Source organism: Echinops telfairi, unplaced genomic scaffold (genome assembly GCF_000313985.2).
Source record: "Echinops telfairi isolate 266 unplaced genomic scaffold, ASM31398v2 ScPeMD7_2;HRSCAF=8, whole genome shotgun sequence".
Lineage (NCBI taxonomy): Eukaryota > Metazoa > Chordata > Mammalia > Afrosoricida > Tenrecidae > Echinops > Echinops telfairi.
The window spans coordinates 35846734-35860898 of NW_022103898.1; the positions used below are offsets into that span (position 1 = coordinate 35846734).

The window sequence follows — 14165 nt, forward strand, 5'->3', positions numbered from 1 at the left end:
AGTTCCCATCTGTACTGCTGTGCATCCTCTGGTCTAACCAGGTTTGCAAGGTAGAATTGGGATCATAGTAGTTGGGGGTGGAAGCGTTTAAGAACTGGAGGAAGGTTGTGAGTTTCATTATTGCTATACTGAACCTTGAGAGTCATCTCCTCCCCACTACCCCTCTGCAAGGTGTGTCCAGTTGTCTACAGATGGGCATTGGGTCCCCATCATGCGCTACCCTCATTCACAATCATATATTTCAAAAAGGACATTTTAAGATATATCTTGAAGTATAATAACTGTATTAGGATAATAACTATTTTCATACAAGGAAATTCAGTCAGTACAACTACTATGCAGTTTTATGCACCAAGCATGAAAACTAGTAATGAAGAAATTGAAGAATCCTACCAATGTCTTCAGTCTGAAATTGATAAAACATGTAATCAAGATACACTGATGCTTATTGACGATTAGAATGTAAAAGTTAGAAACAAAGAGGAGAGAACAGTTGTTAGAAAAGTTGGAGATTGAGGGATAGAATTTTACAAGACCATCTACTTCCTCATAGGAAATACTTTTTCCCAACAACATAAAAGGCAACTATACATGTACACTTATCCAGACAGAATACACAGAAATCAAATCAACTACATCAGTGGCAAGAGAGGAATATGGGCCTTTCTACTCCCATAATGAGTTAGTCTCTACCATCCTATAAGGTCACTATGAGTCCACATCAACTCGATGGCAGTGAGTTTGGGTTTTGGTTCAATGTGGAAGAGACTATGGAGAAGCCCAATTATCAGCAATTAAAACTGGGATGACATCAATAATAGCATACACGAAAAAAGCAAAAGGCCATTGAACAGTTAGGAAAGAAGCAATCAAAGTGGGTATCAGAAGCCCCTCTGAAACGTGCTCTTAACCAGGAGCTAAGACAGCCAAAGACAAGATGAAGTCAAATAATTGAACACAAAATGTCAAAGGGCAGGACAAGAATCAAAGTAAAATATTTTAATGAATCTTACAAAGACCTAGAGTTAGAAAACAAAAAGGAAGACCACACGCACCATATTTTAAATGGAAATAAGTAAGTCAAGCCTTGAATCCCAATATCGAAAGATTCTATGGGAAAAGTATTGAAGTGTGTAGGAAGCATCCAAAGAAGATGCAAAGTATACACAGAGTCACTGAACCAAAAAGAACTGGTTGGCATTCAGCAATTTCAAGAGGTAACATAGGAGCATGAGCCAGTGGTACTGAAGGTAGAAGTCTAAGATGCACTGAGCATTAGCCAAAAACAAGGCTCCAGAAATGGATGGAATACCAGTTGAGATAGTTATGTTTATGGTGCCAACCTGGCCGATAAACACATGTGGGAGTAATTGAAGGGCAGAGAGATAAATGGCTCAGTGAGCCTCGCCTTTCTAGTTCTCAGGTCTCTTGCTTTGTGATGGTTGGACAAGGGTACAGCTGCCTTAGCCAGGTCCCTGCTTCAGCTGGCAAGGCTGACTTCCTGCAAGACATCCCTAAGGAGAAGCCACATGGATCTACCCTGATGCAGCCGTGGGTGCTGGAGCAGCCGTGTGGAGATACCTGTCAGTGCTGAGATGCTTACCCACTCACTGATTCAGCTTTCTTCCTGCAGTCAGCGTCATTGTGCGTGTTTTGTGAGATGGAGGAGGACTTTGTAAATTGGTGTCCGACATATGGGCTAATGTTGAACTTAAGGGCTTGGGCAGCACTGGGTTGAGATGCTTTCTTAATGTACACTTACCCTTTTATATAAAACTCTCTCTTCTACATATGAATTTCTGTGGATTTGTTTCCCTATTTTACCCAGACTAACACACCAATTCAAATGTTTCAGGAAGCTGATTAGCACAGGAAGCACATACTTGCCTATGCCAGGAAATCTGGAAGACAGCTACCTGGCTGGTTGTTTGGAAGAGATCCATATTTGTATCCCTTCTAAAGAAAGGTGACCCAACAGAATGCTCAAATTATAGAACAATAACCTATCACATGCAAATAAAATTTTGCTGAAGATCATCCAACAATGTTTGCAGCGGTATGTTGCAAGGGAACTGCCAGTTTCAGGCCAGATTCAGAAGATGGATCTTGGCTGAAAAAGAGAATACCAGAAGGACATACTTGTGTTTTATTGAGCAAGCAAAGGCATTCAATGTTGTGGATCCTACTTCTAGAACAGTTCATTGTACTCATGATGAAACTGTCTATGGATCAAGAGGCAATGTGTGAACAGAACAGAGAACTAATGCATGGTTTAAAGTCAGGAAAGATGTGAGTCAGATTTGTATCATCTTATCATACTTAGTCAATCTGTGCTGAGCAAATAACCTGAGTAGCTGGATTTTCTGAAGAAGAATGCCATATCAGGTTTGGAGGAAGGCTTATTAACAACCTGCAGTATGCAGATGACACAGGCTGACTTGCTGAGGAAAACTTGAAACACCGATGAACATCAAGGGCTGCAACTTTCAGTATGGATTACACCTCACTGTAAAGAAAACCCAAATCCTCACAATTGGACCAGTAGATAAGACATCTTGAAAGTTTTGAAAACCAAATAGGCTACTTTGAGGAATAAGGTGCTCCTAAGCTAAGCCATGATATTTTCAATAGCCTCATGCATGTGAATGTTGGACATTGAATAAGGAAGACTGAAGAAAAAATGATGTATTTTGACTATGGTTATTAAATATTAATATTTTGGAGAAGAATATTAAAAGTACTGTGGCCTCCCAAAAGAACAAACAGATCTGTCTTTGAAGAAGTATAGCCAGAATTCTCCTTAGAAGCAGGATGGTAACACTTCATCTCACATACTTTGTATGTGTTATTAGGGAAGACCAGTCTCTTAGGAGGACATCATACTTTGGTAACGTCAGGGGCAATGATAAAGAGGAAGGCCCTCAATGAGATGTATTGACTTAGTGTGTGTAGCAATGGATCAAACATAAGAAAAATTGTGAGGATGGGGCAGTGTTTCATTCTGCCTCACGTGGGGTCGCTCTGAATCAGAACCAACTTGGCAACACCCAACAATAGTACCATCACCGACTCCTCACTTAACAACAATCAGGTTATCTGAAACCTCAAATGTATGACAGTAATAAAATCCATTTTCCGGTGTTTTGCATTAATGACAATGTCTGGCAGAAGCAAAGAGGTGCTAGGTGAGAGTAGCCCTGGCCATCGTCGTTAAGGTTATATTACATGTCAACTAGTCCCGGCCATGATTCTCCATGATTTGGAATACACGCAGAGATGTAATTCAGTCGCTGTGTAATGATACACTCTGGCAATTATGTAATGATGTTTCTTCTTTTTTGATCTGATGTTGTCATTTCCCATTTTCGTGTAACACCAATTCTCCAATCACGAACTTATTTGGAACCTAACCATGTTGATAACGGAGGAATGGGTATAACAAAATATCTTCTTTTGCCTTTTCTGAAGAAGCAATGTTATTCATGTTCCCAGTTTTTTCAATTCGGTTAATGACTTTATTTTATACTACTCTATTAAAGTTTCCCCCTCTTTTCTCAGCATTCTGAAATAAAAGAAAAAGAAGTAGAAATCAAAAAACATGAAGAAAATGAGGTGAAGCTTACCATGCAGATCACTGCCTTGAATGAAAATCTGGGCACGGTAAAGAAGGAGTGGCAGTCTAGTCAGCGGAGAGTTACTGAACTTGAGAAGCAAACAGATGTCCTCCGCGGTGACGTGGCAGTCCTGGATGCAACAGTGCAGAATAACCAAGATGAGAGGAGAGCACTGCTGGAAAGGTGACTGATTTCTAGTAATGCTAGTTTACTCACAGTGTGAGCAACCAAAAAGATCGCCCACCTCTTTTTCAAAGTTTGAAATAGAAGACAAATCTTGAGAAAAGTCCATCGCTCTTGCATAGTATTTAGCATACCATTTAAACCCTAACCCCTAAAACAATCAGATTGTTGAAATTACTGTTGTATTTAAAATAACTAAAGTAGTTCATTTTCTATTGTCTACCTGGGTCATTGATGAATTTTGGAAAACAAAAATTCTCTTTTTCCAATCCACTCCAGATGTCTTAAAGGTGAAGGTGAGATAGAAAAACTTCAGACCAGAGTAGGAGAACTGCAGAGAAAGCTAGATAACACCACTGCTGCTGTGCAGGAGCTGGGCAGAGAAAACCAGTCTCTTCAGGTGGGTCTCTGGGTGCTGTGACAGCGTCGTAGTGTAGCGTTTAGCTCTGAGTGAAAAGCATGCTTTCAGTCTTTTAAGAAATCACATATAATTGATAAATATGTTTTGGACAGTTACTATCAGTGTCACTTTTATAGATGTTTGAGTAGTTAAATATACAAGATAAATGCTAGGGAGACCCTAGGCCTCATTTAGAGAATGTACTGAAAACTCTTAATAGTAGACTTAGCAGATTTGGGAAGATGAAGGAGTAGATGCATTGGCGTATGTTAACAAAATAATCAGAGCATGTGCTCAGTGTTTTGAGGATTGGGGAAAAATCAAAGGTTAGAAATCACTATGCCATTGAGGAATAAAATTTGATTTACTTTTGTTCTGTCATCCAGACTTAAGAAAGTTGCAAAATTTTTGATTTTTAAAAGTATTGTCCCATGTTTCCTATAAGGAAAGAAAAGTTAGTCGTAAGATTCTGGCACCAAATTAGAATTAATCTGCCATTCTTTAGTGTTGAATATTGTGATATATTGGCACGTGGTTTTTGTTTTGTTTTTTAAATAGATCAAACATACTCAAGCATTGGCTAGAAAGTGGACTGAAGACAATGAAGCACAAAACTGTATGGCCTGTGGGAAAAACTTTTCAGTAACAGTGCGACGGGTAAATGCATTTCTTACCGCCAAGTTTCTGCATTTTGTTCCTCTGACAATTGATGTTTTAATCATCAAATTAGTTCTGTGTTTCATAGATTTTATAAACTTTCAGTTATTGGTAAGATTTCATTTATAACTTCATGTTTTAATTAAATTTCATGGAATCAGGAATCTGCATGACTATTTGAGCTTGCTTTAAACTCTTAGAGCCAGGCATCGCCTGGCTACGATGGAACAATCATTTTCTAAGCCAGTGCTCATCATCATTGGACGTTGTGAGGAGATAAAATAGAGATGAAAACACGAAGCGTTGTAAATGATACCATCATGCGACTGTTCGTGTTTATATCCCACTGAAGGTTTTTTGACAGAAACCCTTGGTGACTAAGACTCATTCCTTTATCCTGCTTTGTATGCTTTGCTAAAACCCTTAAGAACTGCCCCCAGGGTTCTTTTGAGACTCCCATAGTGTTATAATCCATATAAAATAGTTAGCATAGTCAATGATAAATAAAAATCACTCAATACATTTTGGCTGTTTTTAATATTAGATTAAAATGGGATTAAATGAACATATTTAAATAGCATTTTATGAAATAACATACCAATTGCTTGAAAATTAATTTACCTTCACAGTGTAGTTGTGATATTCATGTGATTGCATAAAGCTGTTTCTGTAGCTTTTTTACTTATAAGTCTTTACTTTTTGTCATTTGCAGCATCACTGCAGACAGTGTGGAAATATCTTCTGTGCTGAGTGTTCAGCCAAAAATGCCTTAACCCCCTCTTCCAAGAAGCCTGTTCGTGTCTGTAATGACTGTTTCAATGACTTGCAAGGGTAATGTGTTATCACAACATCAGAGTAATATCACACTAACATTAATTTTTTAATAAACATATCTAATAGCGCACTTGAACTATATGTTATGATTTGGACAGTGGTTGAATAACTAGGCCAAATTAGTATTCATATATTTTGAAATGTTCTCAATATCAAGTAAAACTCTTCTATTTTTGTGAGACTTGGGCTCATCTTTTATTACTTTTTGCCCCCATTTAACCCTTGGGACAGCTTTCATGCCAAGTTTAGAATTAGCTAACAGAATGTAAATAACTTTGGACAGAAAATAGCAATGTATTTTTTTAAATATAATTTCATTGTTCACAAATAACATGAAAATAATTACATTGCTTACTTCTTGTTTCTCCCAAATTTAAGGTACAAAAAATGAATTTGAATGATATCACTTGTGTTTTTTTGCACAATAGCACATTATTATAGAAAATGTTATCTTTATGAAATCATGCTCGGAACTATAAAACTTTCTCTTCTTTTTCTGATATGTAGGTCCATAGATCAATTGCACTGTCAGGTTATGTATTTACTATCTGGGTATTCTAAATACTTATTTTAAAATATGTATTAGTTATTCAAACACGGTTTTTGTTTTAACAATATGGATTAAATTCTTTCGGGTGGATTTTGTGAAAACCTCTATAAAATCAGTTTACTTACTTTATGGTTATCCTGGGGTTGTATTTTAAAAACTAAAATTACTTTTTCCTTTTTGCCTTTTTCTATCTCACTTGTAAGCCCACATCATGTCCTCTATTAAGACTCCCACAAGCTTCCTATCTTCGTTCCCAGTTGGAAGATGAACATTAGACATTGTGTTCTTTGTTTCTTTTAAGTGGGAAGGCTTCTGAGATTAGCTTCATATTTCAACTTCATTTGGTCACTCCAGCGTCATCAGGATTCTGAGTTTGCTGTTTTCTTAAGGGATCTATTTTTGTTTTTCATTTAATTTGGTTTAATCTTCTGAAGCATAGTTTCGCTTTGCTGCAATTGTAAAATTCTACCTCTTCAAATTAGTAATTGGTACTGCTACAACCTTATCCTCTGTGAAAACAAGATAAAAAAGTAGCAAGGAGCCATGAACTGTTCCACTCTATATTTCCTCCATACCTGCGGGGGAAGGCAATTTTAAATGTTGGACAGTTGGCTTATATTTAAATCGGTTCACAATTTGGGGTTCCATATCAACTGGGAGAACTTTTAACTTTACAAAAACAGTGCTATGAAATTACTTTAACAGCTAGAGAGAAAAGTATTACCAAAAGTCAGTGTGTTAAGGAATCCGTCAGTTGTTATCAAAACTGAGACTGATGCCCGAACAAAATGGAATTAAACTTTAATTTGTTCTAGTTTTCTAAAGAGTCAACATCGAGAGTGCTTTATTATTTTTAGAGAAGAAATATAAAGTCACACATTGATTGAGTGCAGTCATTAACAGAAAAGGGCGTAAGTTAATATTTAATTTACAATAGTTAGTAGTGTACACTTGCTTTCAAATGTCATGCTGGATTAAGATGATCATGTTTAAATTATGCCTGACATATATAAACTAAAATAAATGGTCAAATACTCATTACAGAAAAGACAAACATTTGCTTAAACCTCTTGCCAATAATATTAAGGACACTAATTGAGTTCTTGGACTTAGGTAAATATGTATTCTTTAGCTTAAATAATGAAGAAATACGATTATTTATTAACATATGGGTTGGAAAACAAACTGAGCTAAATTATGTATGGAATGTCTTACACTTAAAACCTTTTCAAACAGTTTCAATCAAATACTTTTACCTGTAAGTACCAGAATAAATGGGTTGGAAAAACAGGCATTCTCAGTGCTCTTAGGTTTTGCTTTGCGGGGGGAAAAAACCCCCAGCAAACTAATAAAACATCCTAAGAATTTTTCTGGACTAAAATATTGATTGCTCTCCTGTAATGAAATGCTCGAAAGGCTTTCTCCTTGCTCACCACCAGTTCCTTTCTCCTAATTTAGAATACAAAATACATTTAAAATTTGTGGCTAACAAACTAAGGAAACATAGGCTTTGGGTGGCTTTCTACTTTTCATCTAATCTCATTTCTTACACCCTAAATTATTTTCCCCGGGCTGCAATATCGATATCATATCCGAAATCTAATTTGTGTGGTTAATGTGCACAAATTCAAGGTGTTCTGGAAATAAAAATTAGAGCAGTAGATTTCGGTGTCTTTTCAGTTAAGTCATTTCTCTTGTCTTTATTGGCTACTCCTGTGGGTGTCTCTTAGTACCATTATTCTGTCAGCAAGTCGGAGCTGGCATGGACAGGCCCAGCTCTGGGCTCTAATGTAAAGCTTATTGGCTTCATGTGTTCATTAATTCCAGACCTCAGCATTGCACTGAGAAGTGAGCTAAAGTCAATTCATGTTGGGTTAGTGTGCGATAAAGTGTATCTACAGAAACTTTTTCATAGAAAGATGGCAAAGCTGCTAGTATAGGCTGTGTTCCTTTTTTAAGAAGAGGACAACAAACACAAAACCTCAATGTAGAATACAAGTAACATTTTGTTCAACTACCTCTTAATGTGGAATTAGTTAGCTCAGTGTTTTCCTCACAGTAATGTTCAATAGCGACTGCCAAATTTGTTAGTTTCCCATTACCCTTAAAAAGTCTGATTATTTCATATAATCTAAAAAAACTTTGAAGCCACTTTTCTTTTAACCTTGCATTTGCATAAACATATTTAGCTTCTAATTAGAGAGTAAATTACTATCATCTATTTTGATATTCATGACTTGTTTGACTACAGCGTTTTTTTAATGCACTTTGGCTATAAAACTGTGGATGATTTGATCCATAAGATTTAAGTGTGCCATCAATTTAGTATTCCTAGCCAAGAGCTTGACGAGTGATATTCTGTAATTATAATGCGCCACACATTAATGTGTCTTAATTGCCCTTTGCCTGAATTTTAATGATCAATTTGTTCTTGTTGCAGATGTGAATATTGTGTATAAACTTACTAAATTCATGTAAAGTTTTAAAAACAGAATTGGAAATGGCTAAGTTCTTTCTGCATAGGATTCATTATAACATGATACATTTATGTATTCCACATTCTGTACTTTCTTAAACTGGATCACACGTTCACAATTTCTGTAGATACGTTTGCATGGATATCTTTGCATTTAGTTTTGAGATTCACTATTTGTCTTGTGTTTACTACTTGTGATCATGTAGTTGTGCCTTATTTTGTGAGAGAGTTTAGCTCAGTCAATACTGTAATTTCTAAACTCAGTGATTGGAAAGGTCATTGATTGTAAATATAATGGGTAAATTTCATGGTTCAGCATTTAAATCTGTACAAAGAACAATGGAAGGATCCTTATTGAATTGTTGCTTTTTAAAAATATGTTAAAGATATGATATTAAAAAACATTTTCTAGTAAAAGTATAGTGTTGTTATCAGTTATTTTTGTCATTTAAAACATATTAAGGTACTAGCTATTTTGCATGTATTTATTTATAGAATATCCTTACTTTGCATTTAGATATAGATGGGCTATATTTTATGTGCTCTGTAACTCAGAGAATAGTCATTATTTTAAGTTTGCAGTTTTAAGAGACATTCTTAATGCTTGAAACTATTCCTTTTGTTTTCATTCATTATTGTATAGAATTAAAAACACTAAAATGTTTTAAAAATTAATCATTTCTTTTATTCCATAGCCACCCTCTGTCGTGCTTCCGAGGCTTTATAAATGTTGACTGAAGGAGACAACCTCGTTCTTTTCCTTCAGAGCAGCTGGTGGGGTTTGAACAGCTACCTTTCCATTAGCAGTCCAATGCTTACTGGACAGTACCATGAGGCCTGATGCCTATTTAAAGATAATTTACTAAGGGCTCAGGGTACCACTGTTTTCTGCTATATTTTGTTTTTTGTTTTTACTTTTCCATTCTCATGTGCTTCCCTTTGAAGAATGTAATTAGGTATATAACCTCAAACACATATAACTTATTAGGTATGCAATTCTGTAGCTTTATCACATTTCATTTTACAGATACAAGATTCATTTAGTTAGCCTTTCCTTTTTAAGGGATACTGGGGCAGGAGGGGGGAACTAGTCCCTTATATATATGAGAGGCTTTAAAAAGAACATGGAAAAAACAGAATTAAAAGATAATGGAATTTTCCATGAATTGCCCCTAGTATATGGTCATTGGAGTCATAGGACTAAAAGGATTATTTTGTCCTAGTCCATTCTCCTCTTCCGAGCCTATTTTGAACCTCCCAACATTCTCTGATATATTACTCATTTCTTTTTAAAAAATCTCCATTCCATATCGCCAGAAATGTCATCTTCAATTCCTTCTCATGCAAATCTACATTGTCTGCTCCTCGGTACAATCGCTTTCAGTTCAGTGTCGTGCAGAGTCCCTCTCTAGATACTCCCGTGAAATCTGTTCTCTTCCTGTGGCTTTTGGCTTTCTTGTCTTCCTTTCTCATTTGTGCTCAGCTGTTAGCAGTAGTTGCTGCTTTGCAAACTTCCCTGGTAATTCCCCTTACTCCTAACAAGTCCCTGTCACTGTCGTGAAGAGATTGTGGCTGCAGCCCTTGCTTCTCATAGTCCGTGACCATTGTACTCATTAGCATTGCCCTGTATGCGTGCTGCTGAAACGCATGTCTTCCTCAAAGGAGGGTGTGCATATGATTCTGCCCTCAAACTTCATGCTCTGTGTCCCGCCCTCCAACTTAAAGAGATCATCTGAGATGATGTTTGCCTTACAGCCAAGCCTGACAAGTTTTCAGCTTCTGCTTTGGAAGCTACAAGAGGTACCCTGGGCTGCAATTGAAGCCTGTGAACTTCCATTGTATGTCCTCTGACCCAAAATTGCTTAGATGCAGTTAATATTCTTTGTTGCTCCTCGATAATATGATTCTTCAAGCTGCCATCACAAATATTTAATAATATTTCAATTCTTGCCAAGTAAAATTAAAAGCGACTCTTGTTGGGCTATGCATTGGGCTGAAGGTTAACAGCGTGAAATCATCCACTGCTCCATGGCAGAAAGAGAGGCTTTCCACTCCCATGAAGATTCACTGTCTCAGAACTCTGTAGTTGTACCCTTTCCCAGAGGGGTACTGTGATTCGAAATGGATGTTGACGGTGGGTTTGTTTTGTGTTGACACGCATGCATGTAAGCACACCCCAAGCCAGCAAGGATTTTTATGGCAAACACCATCATTCGTCCAAAAATAAGGTTAAAAGGAAGATAACTTACCTGAAAATCTCCCACATGCAACTGGATCTGATAACTGCTTTTTCCTCAAATAGTGAAATTTCATTTTGAGGGGTTTCTACCTCTGAGAGTATCATAAAGTATACCTGAGATAAGCGAACTGTTAGATCACTAGAATTTTTAAAACACGAACGATTAAAGTATAGGCTTTCTTTCTTCTTTATGATACTAAAGGGGGACATTGGTGGCCCTGTGGTGGACTGCCTGCCTTCCGTGTTAACCTCGGGGTTTTTTCGCTGTCACATACCTCATGCACAGCCACCACCTGTCTTGTCTGCACACTTAGGTGTTGCCAGGTTTCTGAACAGCTTTCAGTGGAAATTCCAGACTAACATGGACCAGGATGAACAGTGTGGTGATCCCCAGTTAAAACCTTAAGGATCACAAGTGTCTGATCCCTGGCAGTAGCTAACCATATTAAGAATAATAATATTAAAAGAGCAATCAACCTTTGTATCAAAGGAATTATCATGGTCTCCGAGGTAGATCTACAAAGCAGTCAGACTGACACTCAGGCACAGAGGAACATGGGTTTCCATATTTTCTGGATAACATACAAAGGAAAGTGCTAGAATTCATATTGTAGGCCCGCAGTGGTCATTGTCTCCCTCCGGACCCCGCGTTTGTCAGGAATCTCTCTTAACAAATGATGACGGCATCCTACGCCACTCACACCTCTTGCAAAGCTGACTGACCGGGAATTCTGGTCAAGGATTCCTCGGAGTTCACATTTGCTGTCGTCATGATTCCTGGGGCTTTTCCTAACTTGGATTGGGAACTCTGACAGTGCACATTTCCTTCTAGCACATCACTAGGTCCGGTAAGTGTTGCAGAAGCTTGGGTCAAAGACGATGCCCTCGTGTCTAAAAAGTATGCGACAGCTGGTTTCAGATCCCCACATTTCTTCTTGATCCTAAATTTCTGAGGATTCTGCCGGCAGTGAGGAGAACAGAGTGTTTTTCGTGCTTTCCTGGCTCTTCATAAAGCAAGAGATTGCGGCTGTCATTTGTGCCATCCATGTTTTCTGAGTGGGGGGCGGGGGGAGGGGCATATAGAGAAAGAGAGAAAAAGATTTAGTTGCATTAAAATTTGGCAGTATATTTACCGGCTTACTCTTTAATGTCTTCCCACACTTCCCATGTTCTTTCTTACCTCACATGTAATGTAAACAAATTATTGAAATACAAACGTTTAAATGAGTGTGGTATGTGACTTGGATAAACAGTCATGAATAATCTAGGACCCATAGTACTTAATGATGGGCACGCAGAAAACGGAGCACTGAGAACAAAACAGTGTCTGTGGTCTCCACTTTGTGTAGAAATACCATTTCTCAACCAGTGCTCTCACTTGAAAAACAGACTTTGAAGAAGGTTACCTAGGAAATGGAGCCCTGAAGGAGAATTCAACCCTGTTGAGTGGCCCCATAATTGCTGGGGTGGAAACCAATTTGGGGGAAGACAAAATGGAAACTTCTATGAGAGAGAAACCAGCAAGTTGGGGATTTGTGTGAAGCACCTTGAAAGTTGATAATACAGCCCATAGCGGGGGCAGGAGAAAATTAGTTGTATCAAATGTGCCAGTGAGAGAGCGGTCAGCTCAGTTTCCTGAGCACAAAATGGACTGGATCCACACCCACCGCCACCCATCCGCCCCTCCTCCTCCTACCTCTTCCCAGTGTGTGTGTGTGTCTGTGTGTCTGTGTGTCTGTGTGTTTGCCCTTCGGTTACGCAATTTAGAGGTTGGGGTAAGATTTTTCCTTGAAGAATCAAAGCAGTCCAATACGAAAATACTTACTTTACTATTTTCTGTTTGGGCTTGTAATAAGAATGCTGCTATACACTGTCGGTATCTGTTTTCATGTTGTATAAGAAAAGCATTTCTCAGACCAAAAGCTGGAAAAAGACAAAAGGCCACATCATTTGATACAAAGTCCAGTGTTTTATTTTTAATACAGAACCTGTTTTTGTTTTCTAATGAGGGCAAAAGACTTACATAGATTGCCAAAACAATCACACACACACACACACACCAACAAAAATCTTCTGGTTCCTAGTCCAAGATTCTACTATATCAAAATAGAGCCACTTAAAAATGAAAACCCTTTCTTCCTTAACTAATGATTTCTGGGGCTTGATCAAATGCAATCATGACGTAAGTGATGGGAAATGGGCTCCTCATAGAAAAAAACTAAGCATATTAAGTGGAATTTTCTGTTAAAAACATTGTAAAATTATGTAAAGTAAGGGAATTACTGCTTATTTTTGACACCCATTGCTCATTTAAAAAATGATTTAGTATTTAAAGGGAATTCACATGAAAATGATGTACAAACAAATGTATATGTGACAAAAATGCAAACCCAACTAAATGTTTAGCCACAGACTAAGACAATCCAAAAAGAAGAAAAAGACATAAATTCTGCATCCCAGAAATCGTATGAAGTATGAAAACAAAACCAAAAGAAACGTGTTGGCGTGGTGTCTGTTTGCCAAAGGAACAGACTGAGTGTGGGTGTTGGCCCTGCTGCTCCCTTGCTGAGCCCTTAAAAAATGACAGGAGACAGGGAGAAAGCAGATGCCCGTTTACAAAATACAGCAGGAGCTCTTCAAATGAAAGCTTCCTTGAAGTATTAAGACAAGACTGGGAATATAATTCTGCAACCTATCGATGCTTTCTGTAGTTGACGTATGTGTAGAAACAAAACAGGATTGTTTCCTGGTCACACCAAGTACTTGGGGAGGATGAGGCGTTCTTATCCCAGCTAGTCATTAAACTGCTGCTTGTCCATCGTCATTGTTTTTGTTTGTCTCAGTCTGTGAATTCAACCAGACCTAGCCCCACGGGTTAGGACTCTTTTCAGCACTGACATGGATGCAAGGCTTTCATTAACTGCAGGATTGCCCGCTATCATAGATTATACCCTCAACAGGCTGAGCCACAGACTTCCCACATTCTACTGAAACAAAGTCTGTTAAGGTCATGAAATTCTGTCCAGCTTTTCTGGGGCTAGGAAACTTGACCTCACTACAATGGCTTTCAGAAAGGAAAAAACAAAACAAAACAAAAAAACACCTGGCTGTTTATTTTATGCCCTGAGTTTTCATCTTATAAATTCCCTTTGGCAAGTAAGGTTTAAAAGATCGGGTGGTTGTTCTTGGCTGGTTCTTCAAAGTATACCTCG

At 37.8% G+C, this 14165-nt stretch overlaps 2 protein-coding genes across 2 annotated transcripts in view; one reads left to right on the forward strand and one right to left on the reverse strand.

Moving 5' to 3' along the window:
* The window catches only part of EEA1 (early endosome antigen 1), a 142656-nt gene extending 133522 nt beyond the window's left edge, over positions 1–9134 (forward strand). Inside the window, exons 24-27 of the mRNA XM_045291423.1 lie at positions 3559–3797; positions 4077–4197; positions 4756–4854; positions 5567–9134. Of these exons, the coding sequence (XP_045147358.1) occupies positions 3559–3797; positions 4077–4197; positions 4756–4854; positions 5567–5689 (582 nt within the window). The 3' untranslated portion in view covers positions 5690–9134. The remainder of the gene's footprint in view (positions 1–3558; positions 3798–4076; positions 4198–4755; positions 4855–5566) is intronic.
* Positions 9135–11261: 2127 nt separating this feature from the next.
* The window catches only part of PLEKHG7 (pleckstrin homology and RhoGEF domain containing G7), a 52766-nt gene continuing 49862 nt past the window's right edge, over positions 11262–14165 (reverse strand). The window contains exons 14-15 of the mRNA XM_004700397.2: positions 12779–12876; positions 11262–12005 (exon numbers count right to left, since the gene is read on the reverse strand). Of these exons, the coding sequence (XP_004700454.2) occupies positions 11895–12005; positions 12779–12876 (209 nt within the window). The 3' untranslated portion in view covers positions 11262–11894. The remainder of the gene's footprint in view (positions 12006–12778; positions 12877–14165) is intronic.